General features: G+C 40.9%; 1 protein-coding gene across 1 annotated transcript; it reads left to right on the forward strand.

The window, feature by feature from the left end:
• Positions 1-16,019, forward strand: slc7a11 (solute carrier family 7 member 11). Its single transcript, XM_080502340.1, has 12 exons — positions 1-362; positions 3,025-3,151; positions 5,339-5,454; positions 6,350-6,475; positions 6,612-6,711; positions 6,947-6,991; positions 8,238-8,361; positions 9,971-10,074; positions 10,492-10,588; positions 12,308-12,457; positions 13,621-13,798; positions 15,556-16,019. Exons 1-12 carry the CDS (start codon positions 83-85, stop codon positions 15,609-15,611), a joined length of 1,503 nt encoding a protein of 500 aa, XP_080358466.1. The 5' UTR covers positions 1-82; the 3' UTR covers positions 15,612-16,019.
• The last annotated feature ends 1,999 nt before the right edge of the window (positions 16,020-18,018 follow it).

Below are 18,018 nucleotides of genomic sequence, written 5' to 3' on the forward strand. Positions count from 1 at the left end.
CCCAGATCAAACACACTCCATTCAAACTCTAACAAAACTAAATAAGAAGAGCGAGAGAAAGAGTTTGACTGAGTTTTAAAACATGACCAACAGGTCTGCTTCAGCTCAAACTAATGGAACAAGTGCAGCGAGGGGACACAAACTCTGTGCGGCTGATCATGGTGACAAAGTGCAGGACGTGGCGGAGAAACCGAAAGTGGAGCTGAAGAAGAAGGTGACCCTGCTCAGAGGGATCTCCATCATCATTGGCACCATAATCGGAGCTGGGATCTTCATCTCACCGAAGGGGATCCTGAGACACTCAGGCAGTGTGGGAATGTCCCTGATCGTGTGGATTGCCTGTGGGGTGCTGTCACTGTTTGGTGAGTGTGTTTGGCAGACCTGTCTCTCTGCTGAGGGATGCAGGTGGAGGTGGAGGGTGACACTGTGGCGAATGCAAAGTTTTCATGTCTACAAACACATTCAAAGGGTCAAAGGTTCTGGTCCTGTTCTTCCTGCAGACCAGGGGTTCCTTAAAGCTCTTATTCCAATTATGACTGTAGTGCTGTATAGATAGATACACTTTGGTCTGGTACTAGGATTCTTTAATCTTTATTGAAAACATTGATATGTGAATATAAAGTCCTCTCAGTTGGATTTATCCTGACCTGGACTGGTTAGTTTTTAGTGACTCGCGATTTATTTTATTTGTCCAGAATTTAGACCCAGATCCTCTCAGCTACAGGCTAACGGAATCCAGCTGAGACAGTTACATGCTTTGGAGTTTTGTTATTTTATTCCAACCATGTCTATTTTATTTTGTAGTTTAGAAAATTGTATTGTTATAACTTGGGACTTCATATTTTCCAATACTGTCTTAAAGTATAAAGATATTCAAGATATTCAGTAATTTTGTAAAATGATGAGAATTTCTAGCTGTGTTATGATCATAAGCCTGAATCAGTGTCTGAAGTACAGTTGCGACACGTGACGTTACATCTCTGCATTTCTCTCAGTGTTGCATCATTTTCCCAATGACTTGTTAAACATGACAGGGCTTGATTCATCCTGCTCATAAAAGCTTGTGGAGCTATCAAATGAAACAAAGAGAACAAGAGGAACGGACTTGATAAAACATGATCCGGTAGGTGTGACAGTTCCCTTTTGGCTTGGAAGTGTGTGTGTCTGTGTGTGTGTGTGTGTGTGTGTGTGTGTGTGTGTGTGTGTGTGTGTGTGTGTGTGTGTGTGTGTGTGTGTGTGTGTGTGTGTGTGTGGGCTGGCACAGCAGACATACTGACCCTGACAAGTGTTAGTCTGAATCATTAGACTCTATTAGAGAAATTATTAGAAACTGATTCCTTCAGCAAGACCTCATTCACAGGCAGCTGCTCATATTTCATGTCATGACACATCATATATGAAAAAACTCCCAGTCAGGTAATATGAGTGTGGCCTGTATATGTCAGAGGAAGCAGACAAACCTGACCCACTGGAATCAGACCCATGAATAGTCTGAATGAAAAACCAACATGTCTTAACTGAAACTATCGTTGAAGTATCGGGAGCACTTATAGAGTGATCCTGCCTCAGGATGAAAGACCTGAAACTGCCTCCAACAAGCTCACAACAAAGCAAGCCGCAAACACACTGGATTCTGTAGGACCAGATCCCGTACAGTCCTACACTCTCCCCACGACCCGGACCAGGTGGACGTAAACAGCAAGAACACTTGAGGAGTTTTTTTTTCAGTTGCTATTCCACGTGATGCCTCCCTTGTCAGTCTACAGCAGTCATGTGACTTTGCGTGCTACTTCTATTGGATCTATGGATCTGTCCGAGCGGTCCTGGACCAACGTAAACAAACAGGATCAATACATTTGTGGTCGTCAGTCTCATTGTGTTTGTCCTGTGATGGACTGGAGACCTGTTCAGGTACTTGGCGAGTGCGCACACACACACACACACACACACACACACACACACACACACACACACACACACACACACACACACACGCACAAACACTTATTGACTGTAAAATACTTTTTTGTCATTTCGTTTGAAAATTCTTTGTAAATGTAAAATATCAACGTGATCACACATATTTCATTATATATATATATATATATATATATATATATATATATATATATATATATATACCTTGACAGATACAATTACAAACAACGCACTAATTTGAAGCACTCCAGAAAGAAACAACATCCTAGATGTTGTTTTGACCTTTTCTACAAATAAGAAATCTTACTCTACTCAACTTTATTTAGAGAGCAATTTAAAACAAGCGCTGACGCCAAACTGCTTTTCATAAATAGACTAAGAATATAGGAAATGTTATGATAGTTAGTAATAGTTTTCCTATTCATTATGATATAATGAATAAAAGTAACTAAGAAAAGTAAGCGTACAGTCAGGGAGAGCACAGGATCAGAGTGGGTCCAATGTGTGTGAAGCAGCCCTGCACAATCAATCCTCCTCAGGTCCGCCTGGTCAACAACTTTCACATGGTTTTCCGCTACTTTCCTACATTTTTTTTCTTCTTTTATCTCTGTCAAGGCAGCTCCTCCATCAGTGTACCAACAACAAAGGGCCCATTTCTCAGGGCTGACACTAAACCGCTGTGGTTGTGTTTGACAGCTGTTCATGTCTGAAACCATAACAAAGGTTCACAACTTTTCCAAATCTTAGGTAAACATGAGGGATGGATAGAATGTTAATAAAATGTTAAAAATAGAAAAAAAGAATATTACATTTAATGTACTTTTGCATTACAGTAGTATAAGATGGACAACATGCTAACATCCTTAAATCCTTTAGTTTTGCTCCTTTAATGAAACCTCTGAGCACAAGATCCTTACATACCCTCCTTAAATCCCGTTGCCTAAACTTGTAATTAAAATTCATCCATACTAAATCTGGCTCTCTGAAGTGATGGATTGGACCCCAGAGCGGCTCCTGTGGTTCACATATTGTAAAGCTCGTGGGTCCCAGGCGGATGTGTTAAGATGTCATGTGTCTTCTCTGCAGGAGCGCTGTCCTACGCCGAGCTGGGAACCTGCATCAAGAAGTCTGGGGGACATTACACATACATAATGGAGGCATTTGGACCTCAGATGGCATTCATAAGACTATGGAGTGATCTCATCGCAATACGGTAATGTCTGCCACTGACTTTTAGCTCAAAAGTGCTACGATCTATATATTAGGGGTTAAAGTGGAACATTTATGTAATCTTTATTGCAGACACAGGTCCATATAGACAAGAACACACATGTACATAGAGAAATAAGAAATGATCAAAGATACGACATACTAAACCATGCATATTAAACATTTTATTTTGTATGATTTCACTGTATCTGATATTAAACATGTTACTGGTGATTGTAAAACTACAAAGAAGCTGAGAGCAGACACAGTTCTTCTGTTTTTAACTTTAATTATTTCAACTTTATTCATAGAGCACCACAGCCAACACATTTCTGTATACTGGTTAGTTTTGCAGTGGAAATGTGTGACTTCAAAGTTCTACGACTTAGAAACTAGTTTGGATGCTTTATACGTCTAGTTTAATTATCTTGGTAGTTTTCGATGACCTTCATAAAAGTTCCTTGTCGTTCTACATGATCATGCAGTGATTAGTCACACGATTATGACCACCAGCTCTTCATTGTGTGGATCCCCGCTCTGGAAGGAGTTAGGAGATTAGTGGTTGGAGGTTTCCTGTAGTGAACACCTCCTTTAGCCCAACATTAGCTTTTAGCTTCAGAGGGACAAATAATCAAACCAGTGTTCGACTGTAGGGAATTTGTTAAATAAATTGTGCAAAGATGCTCTATGATCTGAATGTCAGAGGTTACATCAGTTAGTGGGAGGAAGATGTTCTATTCTCTGGATGTCAGCTGAAGGTACATCAGTCAGTGAAGGGATGAAGGTGGTACACACGGTATTGTGGTCTTCATCAGCTAAATAATATTTAGCCTATTGAAAGTGATTAGGAGCTGTAACAAAGCAACTGAGATACGATATTCCCACGCAGACAGCAGGAGGCAACTTTTGGAAATCAAAGCTCATGCTCACTTCAGGGTGTAAAGAAACCACAGCTACTGTGGATGATGGACATTCCATGTTGGTGTCAGTTCTAGATATAAGAAGCACTCCCCCAGTAAACAAAAAGCTTCAAACATTAACCATTGAACAAAACTCTAACACAGTGACAGACAATAGTTTCTTACCTGTTTCTGACACGAAGTGTGACCGTGTTAAAAACCTTTCGATCAGTTAATATCAAAGGGATCGCTGCTACAATAACACAGAAATTGACCAGTCTGGCTGTGATCTTGGAAAGATAATTTTGTTTAGTTTTGACCAGTGAGCTGAGAAAATTCTCCAGATGTAGCTGCATGTGTACACAGCCAACACAAAGCTGTGCAAACAGTCCTGTGGTTCTACCGAACCACACAACATTTGCTCCAGTGAGTGACCTGAAGGGAGACCGTGTGAAATGAACAGAGACAGAAGAAGAGAATGAAAACAAGAGCGAGAGGCACAAAGAGAGATTTCCCCCGCTGCTGTGGGAAATGAAGAGAAAATACTGATGAGCCATAAGATGAGCCTCTGGGCCAACACGCAGGCACACACACACACACACGCACACACGCACACACGCACACACACACACACACACGCACACACACACACACGCACACACGCACACACACGCACACACAGAGGAATGTCAAGCCCTACGTACATAAATACTGTTGAACGACACCGATCTATTACCATATAAACCTTTATTCTTTTTGGGTCAAGCATAATTCTGCATGTTTTTCTAAATGATATAAACCTCACACAATCACTAAAATGCAAGAAATCAACAGTGATGAGTTAATCGCCATCATGTTTAAAAGCAGGATATGTCCTAAAGTCATGCCGAGCAATGGTGTCGTCAGTCTGTCAGGTCATTTTTCCGTCTTTATTCCAACAGGACAAGAAGAAGAATATGGTGATTTGGATAATAAACAAAAACACTGAGGAGGAACAGTAAATCCTGCAGTAAATCAACACCACTTAGTACGGAATAAGTGCCTTCATTTAGAATCACTGTGCCTTTAAGGACTTGTAAAACATAGAGTAAAATATTCTGATAGAATTCAATATATAGTATATAATTACAGGGTTTTTTTGTTTGTTTTTGTTTTTTTTTGGGGGGGGGTGCCATAATTTGACCTCAACATGTTCAGAATTGAGTTTTATTTTTTACCGTTAATCTGCTCATTCACCAGCAGTGTGTGTGTGTGATTATTGAAAATTGATGTGGTTGTGTTTGGTCCTACAGGCCTGCTGGGATGGCTGTCATCTCCTTGGCCTTTGGTCAGTACATCCTGGAGCCTCTGTTCATGCCGTGTCACATCCCTCCCATGGCTGTCAAGCTCGCCACCGCCATCGGGATAAGTACGCCCCACCTTACCGCTCTACTACTGCATTAGTGTGACAGTGTGTCTGTGACCTGTGCTAACGTGTTCTGGAAATGACAGAGATGGAGGTATGCTGGAGCCAACAGGAGCCAAACTTTGCAGCTGATCTGTACCTGATCAAACCTGTCTTGTTGTTAAAAAAAAAAAAAAAAAAAAAAGCGCCAAGCTATACAGGACAGTGGATAGTGGAAAACATGTGTAGAAGAGACTGCAGCTTCAAGGCTTAAATCAAATCCCCCTCAGCACCAAGCAGTGTCAGACGGAATAAAACTGCATCCATTAGGTTTTCATGTTATCAGCACAGGACACCAGACTGATTATTTTGAATTCATTACACTGTCATAGATAAAATATCTGAATGGGTGCCGCATAGAAACGAGGCCTCGGTCTGGTGAGAAACAAATTGGAATTAGCGCTTTCACACAGCCGCAAAACAGATTGGATATGGGCGTGTGCAGGTGTGAACGAGGCCTCACCGGAGACGCATGCAAGACCCCGTCACCACTTCACATAGCTCAGGTGTTGCATTCACCCCCAAAAATGAAGACGGTGCTGCGAAATGCACTGCCAGTGTCCCACCAGCATCCACAGATCGATTAATCAAAACTATGAACAAATAGATAATCAAATTCATTAATGTCTTTATGTGCAGGGAATGAATAAAAAAATATTGACAAAAACTCTGAAGTACTTAAGTAGATACAGAAAGCTCATAATTAACCAGGGAGAAGACAGTGATCCTCAAGTCGTGATCATATTAACAGAGACTATGTACAGGAACTGAATGCGATTTTTGTGTGTGTGGATTACTCCTTTCCTCCTCACCACTCACAGTGTATTAATGGATGTCTTGCTGTCGTTACTGTTTGCAGCCTCAGTTATGTACCTAAACAGTATGAGTGTGACCTGGACTGCCAGGATCCAAATTGTCCTCACCATCAGCAAGCTGCTGGCCATCGCCCTCATCATAGTGCCTGGGCTGTACCAGCTCTTCAAAGGTAACCATCATCATCAGAATTATCATCAGCATCGTCATCCACATCCCCTCTAATAGATCTCCAACCATGGGTGTGTGTGTGTGTGTGTGTGTGTGTGTGTGTGTGTGTGTGTGTGTGTGTGTGTATGTGTTTACAGGAGAGACCCAAAACTTTGAGAATGCCTTTGTGATGAGCAATGTGAAACTCTCTGGCATGCCTTTAGCTTTCTACTCAGGGATGTATGCATATGCTGGGTGGTAGGTATGGTCCACACACACACACACACACACACACACACACACACACACACACACACACACACACACACACACACACACACACACACACACACACACACACACACACACACACACACACACACACACACACACACACACACACACACACACTTCCAGCATTGAAAGTTGGTCATGTATCGTTTGTTTTGTTTCCATTTCGGTTCTTGATGGTTTGATTATTTTCATTTTACAGGTTCTACCTGAACTTTGTGACAGAGGAGGTGATGAACCCAGAGAGGTGAGTTGACTCCTTGTGTTGGCTCATAATGCCAAGCTAATGCTAATGCTTATGTTTACGTAGTATATGGCTGTAGGAATCCTTTCAGTCCCCACTACTCACTTACGTTACATTCTTTAATCTATGGCTCTTTCATTACTGCAACACACCTGAATGCAATGGGGACTCATCATTGGGCTTTTTTAGGAGCTCGCTGACAACATGATGATAAATCTTCAATGTGTTCAAGCTGGGAGACATCTTCAAGGTGCAGGACGGGTTCCTCCTGGAATGGTTTAAGAATCCTGTTCTGGACTGTGCTTGTAAATACATGTAAATAATACTAAATGAAATAATTTGCTAATTACAAACACAAATTTGCAACGGAAACTGAAGCATCTAAAGACTAACTAATGAACGAATTAACTAACTAAAATGAAAAAAAAAAGTTGTTATTACATGAGAACATTTTATTAAATGTGTAAATAATAAACAATTAAATTTTTTTTGGTTCAGTCAAAAAAACATTATAGAGTTTCTTCGCAATAAAAATATGTATCCTTTCAGCAAATGCCATCCATCCATTCATCCATCCATCCATTCATCCCACTTGCAAATAAAATGTTCAAAGTATGTTTGTGCACATAAGTCTGTCTTTCCTCAGCCTTCATTATGTGATCATATAGGGGATTGAGATGCGTAAAGACCGTATACAGCGACCTGAATCTATGCCTGAGCAGCTCCAAAGTGCTTTACACCATTAATCATGATCTCACACCAATAAAAGCGGCTCATGGGGAATTGAATAACCGCTCTACTAACCCAGCCACAGGTGCCAAATACTCGGCTAAACACAAAACTAGTACCACACTCTTGATATGTTGTTTATGTTACAGGCAAGAGAAAATGTTGGTCTTATGAGAGTCATGTCTATATCTTTTTTTAAATTTCTGTTGTCCACACCTATGTTTCCAACCCTAACCTGAACCTGAACCCTGTAAATAATCCTGAATCTATTTACGCTTCCTGTCAATGTCATTGAAGTTTGTAGTAACAGTTTTACCAGCAGCTCTTCTTGTGCTCCGAGACGCATCTTTTTTCTCATTATCGTTAAACAACAGAAACAATTATCAGGGTTTACACATTGAAAGCTTTCGAGTTGATTTTGTAAGGATTTTGATGATATAGATTTGATCCGTAGTCCTGGTGATTCAAGACAGTTGAAAGAAAAATGCCTGACCGTTTCTTCCGTTACCTGCTGTCTCAGGACCGTCCCGTTAGCGATCTGTATCTCCATGGCCATCGTGACGGCCTGCTATGTGCTGGCAAACGTGGCGTATTACACTGTGATGACAGCTGAGGAGCTGCTGGACTCAGACGCTGTCGCTGTGGTGAGTGCAGACAAAAAGCCTTTGTCCTTAAATGCAGCTTCACCTAAATTTGTCTACGTTTTTGTGTAAAACGAAGAGATGACACATCTGGTAGCGGGGGCGAGCTCGTTAGCCTTGCGGTCAATTGGCTTCCTTTTTGTGTCAAACACTTTATTTGCTGAATACATAAATCACGAATGAAACCTATGAGTGAGTTGTCCTGTCCTCTAGCGCCAAAATCAGGTCAAACCTTTTCATTAGAATTGAGGTATCTTGAAAAGTTTTCGTGACAGCATTAATGTTTGAAAGTGAAGATATTTAGAAGTGTTTTTCAGACCTTTCAGAATATTGTGAAATCACAGCATAGAATCATATGGTGTATTTTATTACACATCAGAGTACCTAAACTCTATTACAACATAATTAAAAACTTTAGATCCTTCTTGGTGTGTCTGATGGAGCTCACAAAATTAAGGGCCTCGAAAGGGAAACATGTTTATTAATTTACTTGAATTAAAAAAAAAAATCAGTGAAATTAAATATAAGAACAATTAATTTTGGAATCAAAATTCACTGTCATTAGCAGGTTGCTACAGGAAGTGGTTCAGTGCTTGAAGCATCGAGCTGAAGTCAGACTGATGGGGGGTTTCTGGTGCTTCTGCACTTATCATGTCATTATTAGAGCCTCCGACAGCTGTGCTTCTCAGCAGCGGTTAATGTGATTGTTGTAGCTCAGCCCTGTTAATGCTAATCACATCACATCCCCCAATAACAGCTCCCAGACCTTATTAGACTATATCTTAAAGTTAATTGCAGAGTTTAACTGATGTCTTGAGGAGGCAGCCTTAATTAACAATCTCAGCCTGCCTGTGTTAGAGGTGTGTTCACATAAGGTGAGATTGTGAAAAGTAAGAGGCAGAAAGAGTTGACGTGCCACATCACGAGAGCTACGGCACTCATCAAGTTGCTCTCAAGTGGAATGAACATGAGAAACGTAGACTTGTGATTAAAGATTGGAACCTTGAACATATTGGTCTCGGCCAGCCGCTTTGACCGCAAGTGACCCGCTTTTTTCCACACCAGAGTCAAGCCTCGATCGTATGTGGTACCAATTTGGATATTTTTCTACATTCGACTGCCTCGTCAATGACGTATGTCTGATGTCACCGATACGTGCCGGAGGAAGCAGCTCCGCCAAAATGTTAAAAGCTGTGCTTTCCCTCCTCTTGCTGTCTTGATTTTGGTCAGCTTGTAATTCACAACCACTCTAAAATGGATGGACACATACTGACCAGCGTCACTAGATGTGGCGGGTGTCCCCCCCAATTTGGGAGCCAAATTCTCTCACCTCTTAACTTGGTTCATTTGGTGCATTTCTGTATTCATGGCGTGTTTCGCTTCCTCAGAAGAAAAACAAAATTCAAAGATTTGATGTGGCTCTTAAAATGGTGACTGTGAATGAAAGAAAAGCCGCTCTGAACCCTCTGAATGCGCCGGACCTCGGTGTATAAAGATGCAGCAGACAGACACCGTGCAGTCCTGTCCCAACCAGCTGCCTGCAAACAGAATACTACTGGAGTACTTCCCCTGTAATATTTTTGCAACACTGAATTTTGCTCTCTCCTTCCAGACATTTGCAGAGAAGCTTATGGGGAAGTTTTCCATTGTGGTGCCAGTGTTTGTAGCCTTGTCCTGCTTTGGCTCCATGAATGGCTGCATCTTTGCCTTGTCAAGGTAACATTCCTTTCTCTTCTGTCACAGACCAAGAGTGCAGAAGCATGAAAAATGTAGTTTAATCATCAGCCCACACTTCAAATAACCTGATTCTGGTGGTTTAGTATGTTGGGCATCAGGATTTATTAATTAAAGCTAAATATTACTGACACAAAGTGTCACCATTTAAGGTTTTTCAAAGATCACGAGATCGAACTGAGGGTATAGTGTGTTTGCAGTTTCATCTACTCTCAATGTCACGTTGCCTCAGTGCCTCAGTCAAAGGAAGAAAAAAAAAAATCACATGCGGTCAGGACATTTGAAGTTCTTTTAATGATCGCTGAAAATTATAAAAGAAACCACAAAACCAGTCTGTGTTAAATATCTACTTGTGCTTGTATGTGTATGTGTGTGAGCATAATTATTGACTCTTCACAGGATGTTCTACGTCGCTTCCCGTGAAGGACAGCTGCCCAGAGTTTTGTCAATGATCCACATTCGCAGAAACACTCCTCTGGCTGCTGTGCTCATCATGGTCAGTACAAACACTTCACAACATTGTGTGTTCAGCATTCTTTAGCTCAGTGAATTGAATTTTTTTTCTTGTACATGTTACTCCTTCAAAGAATCAGGAGATGCTCTTAAGGTCGAGTAATTTTTTTTACTAAAGTAACTGTTATATCATGCTTTTCTTTTTCGCTGTCTCCCTTGTAGTGTTAGTATTAGCAGCTGATGAGCTGTGAGCGCTGATGGGGGTCAATCTGATGACGCCCTAATGTGATGAACTAATGGAATGCAGCATTTCAGTGCTGACTGTTAAATACGTGCAAGTTTTACCAGAGACTTTGTGAACATTAAGATAAAAGCTCCACTTAAAAAGAAAACACAGCATGTCTAATTCAACAGCAGCAGTTTGGTTCAATTTCTGATTTTACATTTTTTCCTCATTGTTTGCTATTTTTCAAGATAATCAACAGGGTGCCTTTTCAATCAATTCTAGTTTCATGGTTTATGTCATACATAAAACATGTTTTATCAATAAAAAAAAATAGCTGTTCCATTATATAATTAACACACAGTCAATCTCAAAAGAAATTACGTATAATTTCTACTTCTGTACATCTACACATGGCATTAATGGGTTGCTTATTTTGGATCTACAGACATGCTTCCACGTGCAGGTAATTTGATAATTAACTCAGAAATGAAGTTACTCTCAGGTGTGGCCAGTTCCCACGTTACAAAAGAATCCAAATGTTGTATTTGGACAGCAGTGTTGTTCACATGGGAACTCACTTCAGAAAGGTAATGGTTTCAGTGAAAGAGGCAGTTAGAGAGCTGAACAGACACATGAATCCTTAAACGTACCAGGAGGGGCGAAGTGGACATTTCAGTACTTAAAAGGGAGAAATAACTCGTGATATCAGAATTTATCTATCTATCATCCATCATCCATCCATCCATCCAGCAACAGTGTCTTCTTCAGACAGACCATACCAAGAATAATCAAGCCAAAGACCTGGAGTTTCAAACTTAAGTGGACACAGATGACTTCCTCCCTTTGGTGTTCATCAAAAGCTGTGATGTCTGCAACACAGCCCAGTTACTCGTTTTCTCTCTGTAGAATAACTAAAGATTTTTAGATTAAGATTTAGATTTAGATCACTTCAAAATGTCTATTAACATCACTGGTATTCACTGCAGCCTTTACTTGTCTCCTGCTGATCACACTACATACTTTCATTTAATATTGATATATAGTATGTAATTTCTATCTTCACTGTTGCTGCTGTTCTTCATTTAGCACAGCCTGCTGCTCACTGAGATCAATGTTATTTCTGCTGCTTCTTTTGACATAAATGCACTTTGAGCATGTTGCCTACCTCACACCAATGGGAGAGCAGCATTGTTTGCATGTTGATGATGTTTTTGTCAAAGAGTCATTGATGCTGGAAGTTCAAATCTGTAAATATCTTGTCAGCTTTGCTAGAGTCCCGCTGTTTAATGATCACCTTGTGAAAACTGATTTTAATTATAATCTCATGAGTCACTTAATTTCAGTATACAGCAGAGGGCGCTATAGAAACACTTTATGCCTCCTGGGTTGTGTTGTGTCACAATAAATAAAGGAATGTATTGCGGTACCTGTTCATAATTCTTGCCATTGTAAGTAAATAAAACTCTGTGTGTGTGTGTGTGTGTGTGTGTGTGTGTGTGTGTGTGTGTGTGTGTGTGTGTGTGTGTGTGTGTGTAGTACCCTATGACCATGCTCCAGCTGTTTGTGGGGGACATCTACAGCTTGTTGAACTTCATGAGCTTCCTGCGCTGGCTCTTCATCGGTGTGGTGGTTCTGGGTCTAATCTACCTCCGGTATAAAAAACCTGACCTCCCTCGACCCTTTAAGGTCAGTATCTCCTTTGTACCAGTGCCACCCTGGCCAGGTGTGCAGTAATTGATGCATTTCTGCAATGATATATGTCCTCTGTATGACTTGTGATCAATAATTCGAAAAAGGTAGAGTGTGTAATGGTTTGACCTTCTCATGAGTGTGTGATTGTATCAGTCTGCACAGTTTTTATAAACCATGAAGGCTCCACTTCCTGTGTGTTACCATGTGCATACCTTCAAGTTATTATATGATAGAAACTGTCCCAAAATAAATAGACTAAAACAAATAATTATTTAGATACGTGGATCACAAAGGGATTGTGAAATGCCTGCAAAAAAAAAGAGCACACCCTGAACGGAGGCCGCTCAGAATAAAAAAACGATACAATATGAATTAACAACTTTTTTTTACGGCCGTCCTTGTGTATCCAGTAGCAAAAGGCTTAGATTCCTTTTATGTCACGCTCCAGTTGCCTCACAATAGAGCGAAGTCGTGAAGAGTGATGAGACAACAGTGCATTTACTAAAGTGAGTGGTTTACCTCAGTGGTAAGTTAATTCGCTTGGGAAAAGAACAAACACTCGATAAGTTTCCTCGTCCATGACAGGCCTCATTGTGTCATTCACGTTTGTTCTCTGTCCATGCTTTTATTGCTGCGGTCACATTGACCTGATGTCATCATGAGGAGACATTTTATGTTGACTTGTCATCCCAACACCCAAAAAATGTATCTGGGAGCCCAAGCCTCTCGCAGACCAGCGATAGAGTCTCTCAAGTGAGTCTCAGACCCACCGCAGCCCCTTCTGCTCGACGAACGTAGCTGGTCAACCTCTAAAGCAGGGGTCTTGAATTCCGTGCCTTGAGGACCGGTGTTCTGCACGTTTTAGCGCTCTCCCAGCTTCAGTACACCTCAATCTGATGTGAATCTCATCATCACGCGGAATAAAACTCATTTTGGCAAATTTTGCCTGCGATCATCTCATTCTTTCAGTCGTGATCCAAAGTTCACGCAGTTTAATGACGAGTCGGGTTATGATTAGTGTCCAATCACTACCCTTCAGAATATAATAACTTCTTGTGCTCTCTGGTCTGATAGTTCCATAATGAGCACCTGGTAACATGATGTGTGTGTGTGTGTGTGTGTGTGTGTGTGTGTGTGTGTGTGTGTGTCATTCACAGGTTCCTCTCTTCATCCCTATCATATTCTGCCTGACATGTTTCTGCATGGTCTTCCTCTCTCTCTACTCCGACCCCTTCAACACTGGAATTGGGTTTGCCATTTCCCTGACTGGCTTCCCAGCATACTACATCCTCCTTCACTTCAACCGCAGGCCACAGTGGATTCAGAGGATATTTGGTAAATCCTCACTAACAGCAACTCTCTGTCCTTTTATACTCACTGTCTCTGTGTCCGATATACATTTAATGTAAATCCCACAGAGGCACAGGGAGAACACGCCAACTCGCCTGAGAGACTGCTGCAGTAGGGATAAATAACCACAGCACCATTTCTCTCTCACCGCCTCTCATCACATTAGCATTGCACTATTTTCTCTGTAAGTTGATTAGTTTATTCAAACAATGAAGAACAACTAACGGCGAACTGCTCTATTTATAATTAGGTGGCACGGCGTTGACATTTGGAAATGTCACATGGGCTCTGTAGTAGCTCGTGATTGGCATGTTTTAATTACATTGTGACATTTTACAAAATAAATGATCACTCAATCAAGAATGTCAATCAGTTAAAATAATAATCAGTTGAAGACTTTTCAAATGGAACATCTAATGATTTGAAGGTTTTTTTTCTTGAGTTTTTAATTCCATTGAATGCCAAGTGAAGTCATTTGTATGCAATAATTATGCAAAAAGAGGAAAGTTCAATGCAGATGTGATTAAATTCATTTAATAGCTGCATCAGCTCCCTCAGAACAAGCTAATATGAAGTTTGTGTGCTCCGTTTTGTATGTGTGAACCGTTTCAAAGAGAATTGCCATCAATTTGAGTTGAGTGGCCACAAACGACCCAATTCAGCCTGAACAGATCGTCACACTGTTCAAATAATTCAAACCCGCAATGTTTTCCTTTATTTTAATGCAACGATTGGTAAGCACAAAATCAAAAGACCTACATTTAAATCGAAATGCGGAGGAGGGGGGGATCAGATTTACATATGTCACAGACAACCATGAAACCATATGAAGCGTTGTCGGATGTCCTTGATAGCTCATGTTTTGTTTTGTAAGTGTGCCGGCCATTGTTTGGCCATACATCGATCCGTCAGCAGTGGGAACTACTGATCTAACTCGCCATTCCTTACCAGTTCAGGGAGCAGTGAAGTGCATGGTGTTATTGTGTCTTCCTATTATTGTGGTATCCTTCAGGAGACACGGTTTTTTTTGTGTGGTTTTTTGTTTGTTTTTATTGTAGACATTACAATTATGTTCCCACCAGGTGTCACCAATAGGACATGATGCCCTTTCCTGATTGGTCAGTGCAGTTGTTTCACATGGATTCCAGGGATGATGATTATTCTAAAGTTCAATAAATACAATTCAACTGGAGCCACAAAGCACACCAAATCTTCAAAACAAATTATTATTATTATTATTATTGAGGAGAAATGGAACTTCTGCGATCACCTGGCTTTAGCAACCAAAATACTGCTACTATAGACATGATATGTTGTGTCTATGGTCTATGGATCAATTTGTGAGTACAGGTTTCTTGTGAGTAGGATGCTGATGCTTTACATCTCTGTAGTTCACACTCATTTGAACATCAGAGTACTCCATTTTCATTGTATGGTCTGGATATTTTCAATGGTTCCATTTCACCCTAAATATAAACTCAAACATAATAATGACGGGAATCAAGCACAGGTAATGGCAGTATAGCCAGCAAAGTATGCTCATTTTATATCAATAATAAGGTTTTACTAATATGCTAATGAAACATTTTTGCTAATAGAATCTCATGTATGTGGTTGTACGCTCAAAATGTGCACATGGGTGCAGCTTTGTAAAAGCTCTGCGTGGATGGACTCCTTTTCCTACTGTTCAGTCTCATTCGTGAGTTCCAGAGATTTTTATCTGCTCTTCTGTGTGCCCTCAGATTCCATGAACAGATCTCTGCAGATCCTTCTGGAGGTCGTCCCAGCGGACCAGTAACAGACACCATTCCATCATCCGACTGAGATTTCAGAAGCTCATGGGGATCTTAATAAAATGAAATGAAATGTCTTGAAATCAGTTCAAATCACACACTGATTTGAGCCTGAAATGACTGGTTTCACCATCTTTTAAAGATTGTACGTGTGTCTGCTCAGTGTGAGCTCACACAACTTGTTTCCTGTTTTTAAACTGTGTATTTGTCATTGCATTTTTGAGAACTTTTTAAATAGGATGTTAAAAAGATTAAAGATTACGATAAACCTTGTCAGCTACACTGGATCACTAAATCACCATCAGCTCTAATGTGAATTCATCGCCACATCCTCTCTGGATGCCTTTGTCCCACTATGTCATCACAGAGTGAGTATGTCTGTAGACAAGCTTTGATTTCTGTTTGAATTTCATTAAACAAAACAAAACAAAAAAACCCAAAACAAAACAAAAAAACACAAAACAAAACAATAAAGAACTAAAATACAGTGCAAATGATCTTGTGTCTATTTTTACAAATTCAACTTTTAGATGTGTGATTCAGTGTTTGTTTTTTTTAAGAAACAGTTTAGTTATGAGTAACTTAATTATAACTGTTGTACTTGATAATTGTTGAGCAGTGTCACAGACCTTTCTATCAATGGATGTGAGGAATGAAAAGCATGGAAATGTGAAATAAACCAACAAATATTGTAGAGTTTAGACTTTATGGGCCACTTCTGAAGGCGGTGTAGGGGCAAGCAGTGTGCCCCCCCCCAACTCATACCTGGAACAAGTGTGATCTGATACTTTGGCAAATGAGAAACCGGAAGCGGTTTGTAAAATTAACAGCAGCAGTTCTAAAAACGTGTAAATCACCTCCGGTCGCCCACGGCACATGAACAATACACCAACAACCTGTTCATGAGAGCACGTCAACAATGGACATGGCTAAACACATTAACAGCACTGGAGAAACATTTCTCAAGGCTGAGACCATCTCCCAGGAGAGATTTGCATGCATTGAGCAATGTTTGGATGCCTTGCAGACAGATATATCATCGCTTTAGGAAGAAACAAACCCACTGCACAATGGTGCAGGCAGAAAAAGTAGAGCACGAATACAAATGGATGTTTCAATCATTAACAGCCGCAGAGGCAAAGTTGTCAGATCTGGAAGACGGAAGCAGGAGGAAAAAAACATCTGCGTCCATGGGCTGCCTGAGGGAGAAGAGGGTTCTACTGCCACACAATACCACACTTCTCAGCTAATGTTGTTTCCCAACTTGGGAGTCGCACATCCGGAAATCACATTGTTATCAGCCGCCACTTGAAATACGACTCCGAGCCAAAGGTGATGATTCTTTTGTGGCTCAAACATACTGGAGCCTGCTTTTTGAGAGCTTTGTTGGGCTTTATGTCATGACCTCCACCTCTGGCTCTGCCTAGTGGCAACATTTTCCTCTTCCCCCTCCCTCCTTTCCTTTTCCCAGGTGGGCGTGTGCTGCATGCTGTGTGAGGTGTGGAGGAGTGCAGTCGCTGATTTCCTGAGTGCACTCACCTGCGGCAGGGTGTGGCTTCACTCAACAATGCACTTCTCTCTCTATAAAGCTGGCATCAGATGTGTTAAATCTGTCTTTCCTCTGCTGCAGTACCGGACCCACCCTGCTGCACCAAGCTCCTGCCTGTTGACTCTGTTCTTTTCCCCCTACAACGGCTTCAGCACAACCAGACTCCCTGACAACCTCCTTCAGGCTGCAGCATACGTCACCTCCTTTGTTCTCCACCGCCGTCCACGCCATTCAGCATGTGCTGCTTCGTTCCAGGCAGTGTGCTCCTTTAGTCTCCCGCTGGGTCCTTCTAGTTTTGTTGGCTGGTTCTTAGCTGGAGTAGTGTGCCTGTATTGGTATCTGAGTTTAGTTTTTCTAGTTTGAAGTACCTGGGTTCGTCTTTAGTTCTGTCTCGTTGGAGTTCTGTTTTTCTGTGTATTTGGTTTGAGTTCTTTGCCTAGTCTCTTACTAATAAAGTGTTCTGAGTATTTCTGATTGCCCTGTTTCTGTCCGCACCGGAGTCTGTGTGAACTGTGACACTTTGTTTGGTCACCAGCATTAAATTACTTGAAGTAATAGATTACTGAAGGTAATTCACTAGAAGTAATCTTATGGAAAATGTAAATGATTAATGGAAGTCAACTGTCATTTTCTCATTAACAATGAGTAATTAATAATGATCAATTTTAATAAATTAATTATTTATTCATTGATAAAAGGCACCACGAGAGAATCTGGAAATAGCCAATTGCCTAAACATCAGTCTCAATTTCAAAAAGGGTTTATGTAAGTTAGTTGATATTTCTGTGTAAAATTATAACAATCAAACAAAAGGGAAGGCGTGAGATCCGAGCGCAGACTGTTACGAACTAGTGAATGTCAAC

The sequence above is a fragment of the Blennius ocellaris genome (assembly GCF_963422515.1).
Source record: "Blennius ocellaris genome assembly, chromosome: 9".
Lineage (NCBI taxonomy): Eukaryota > Metazoa > Chordata > Actinopteri > Blenniiformes > Blenniidae > Blennius > Blennius ocellaris.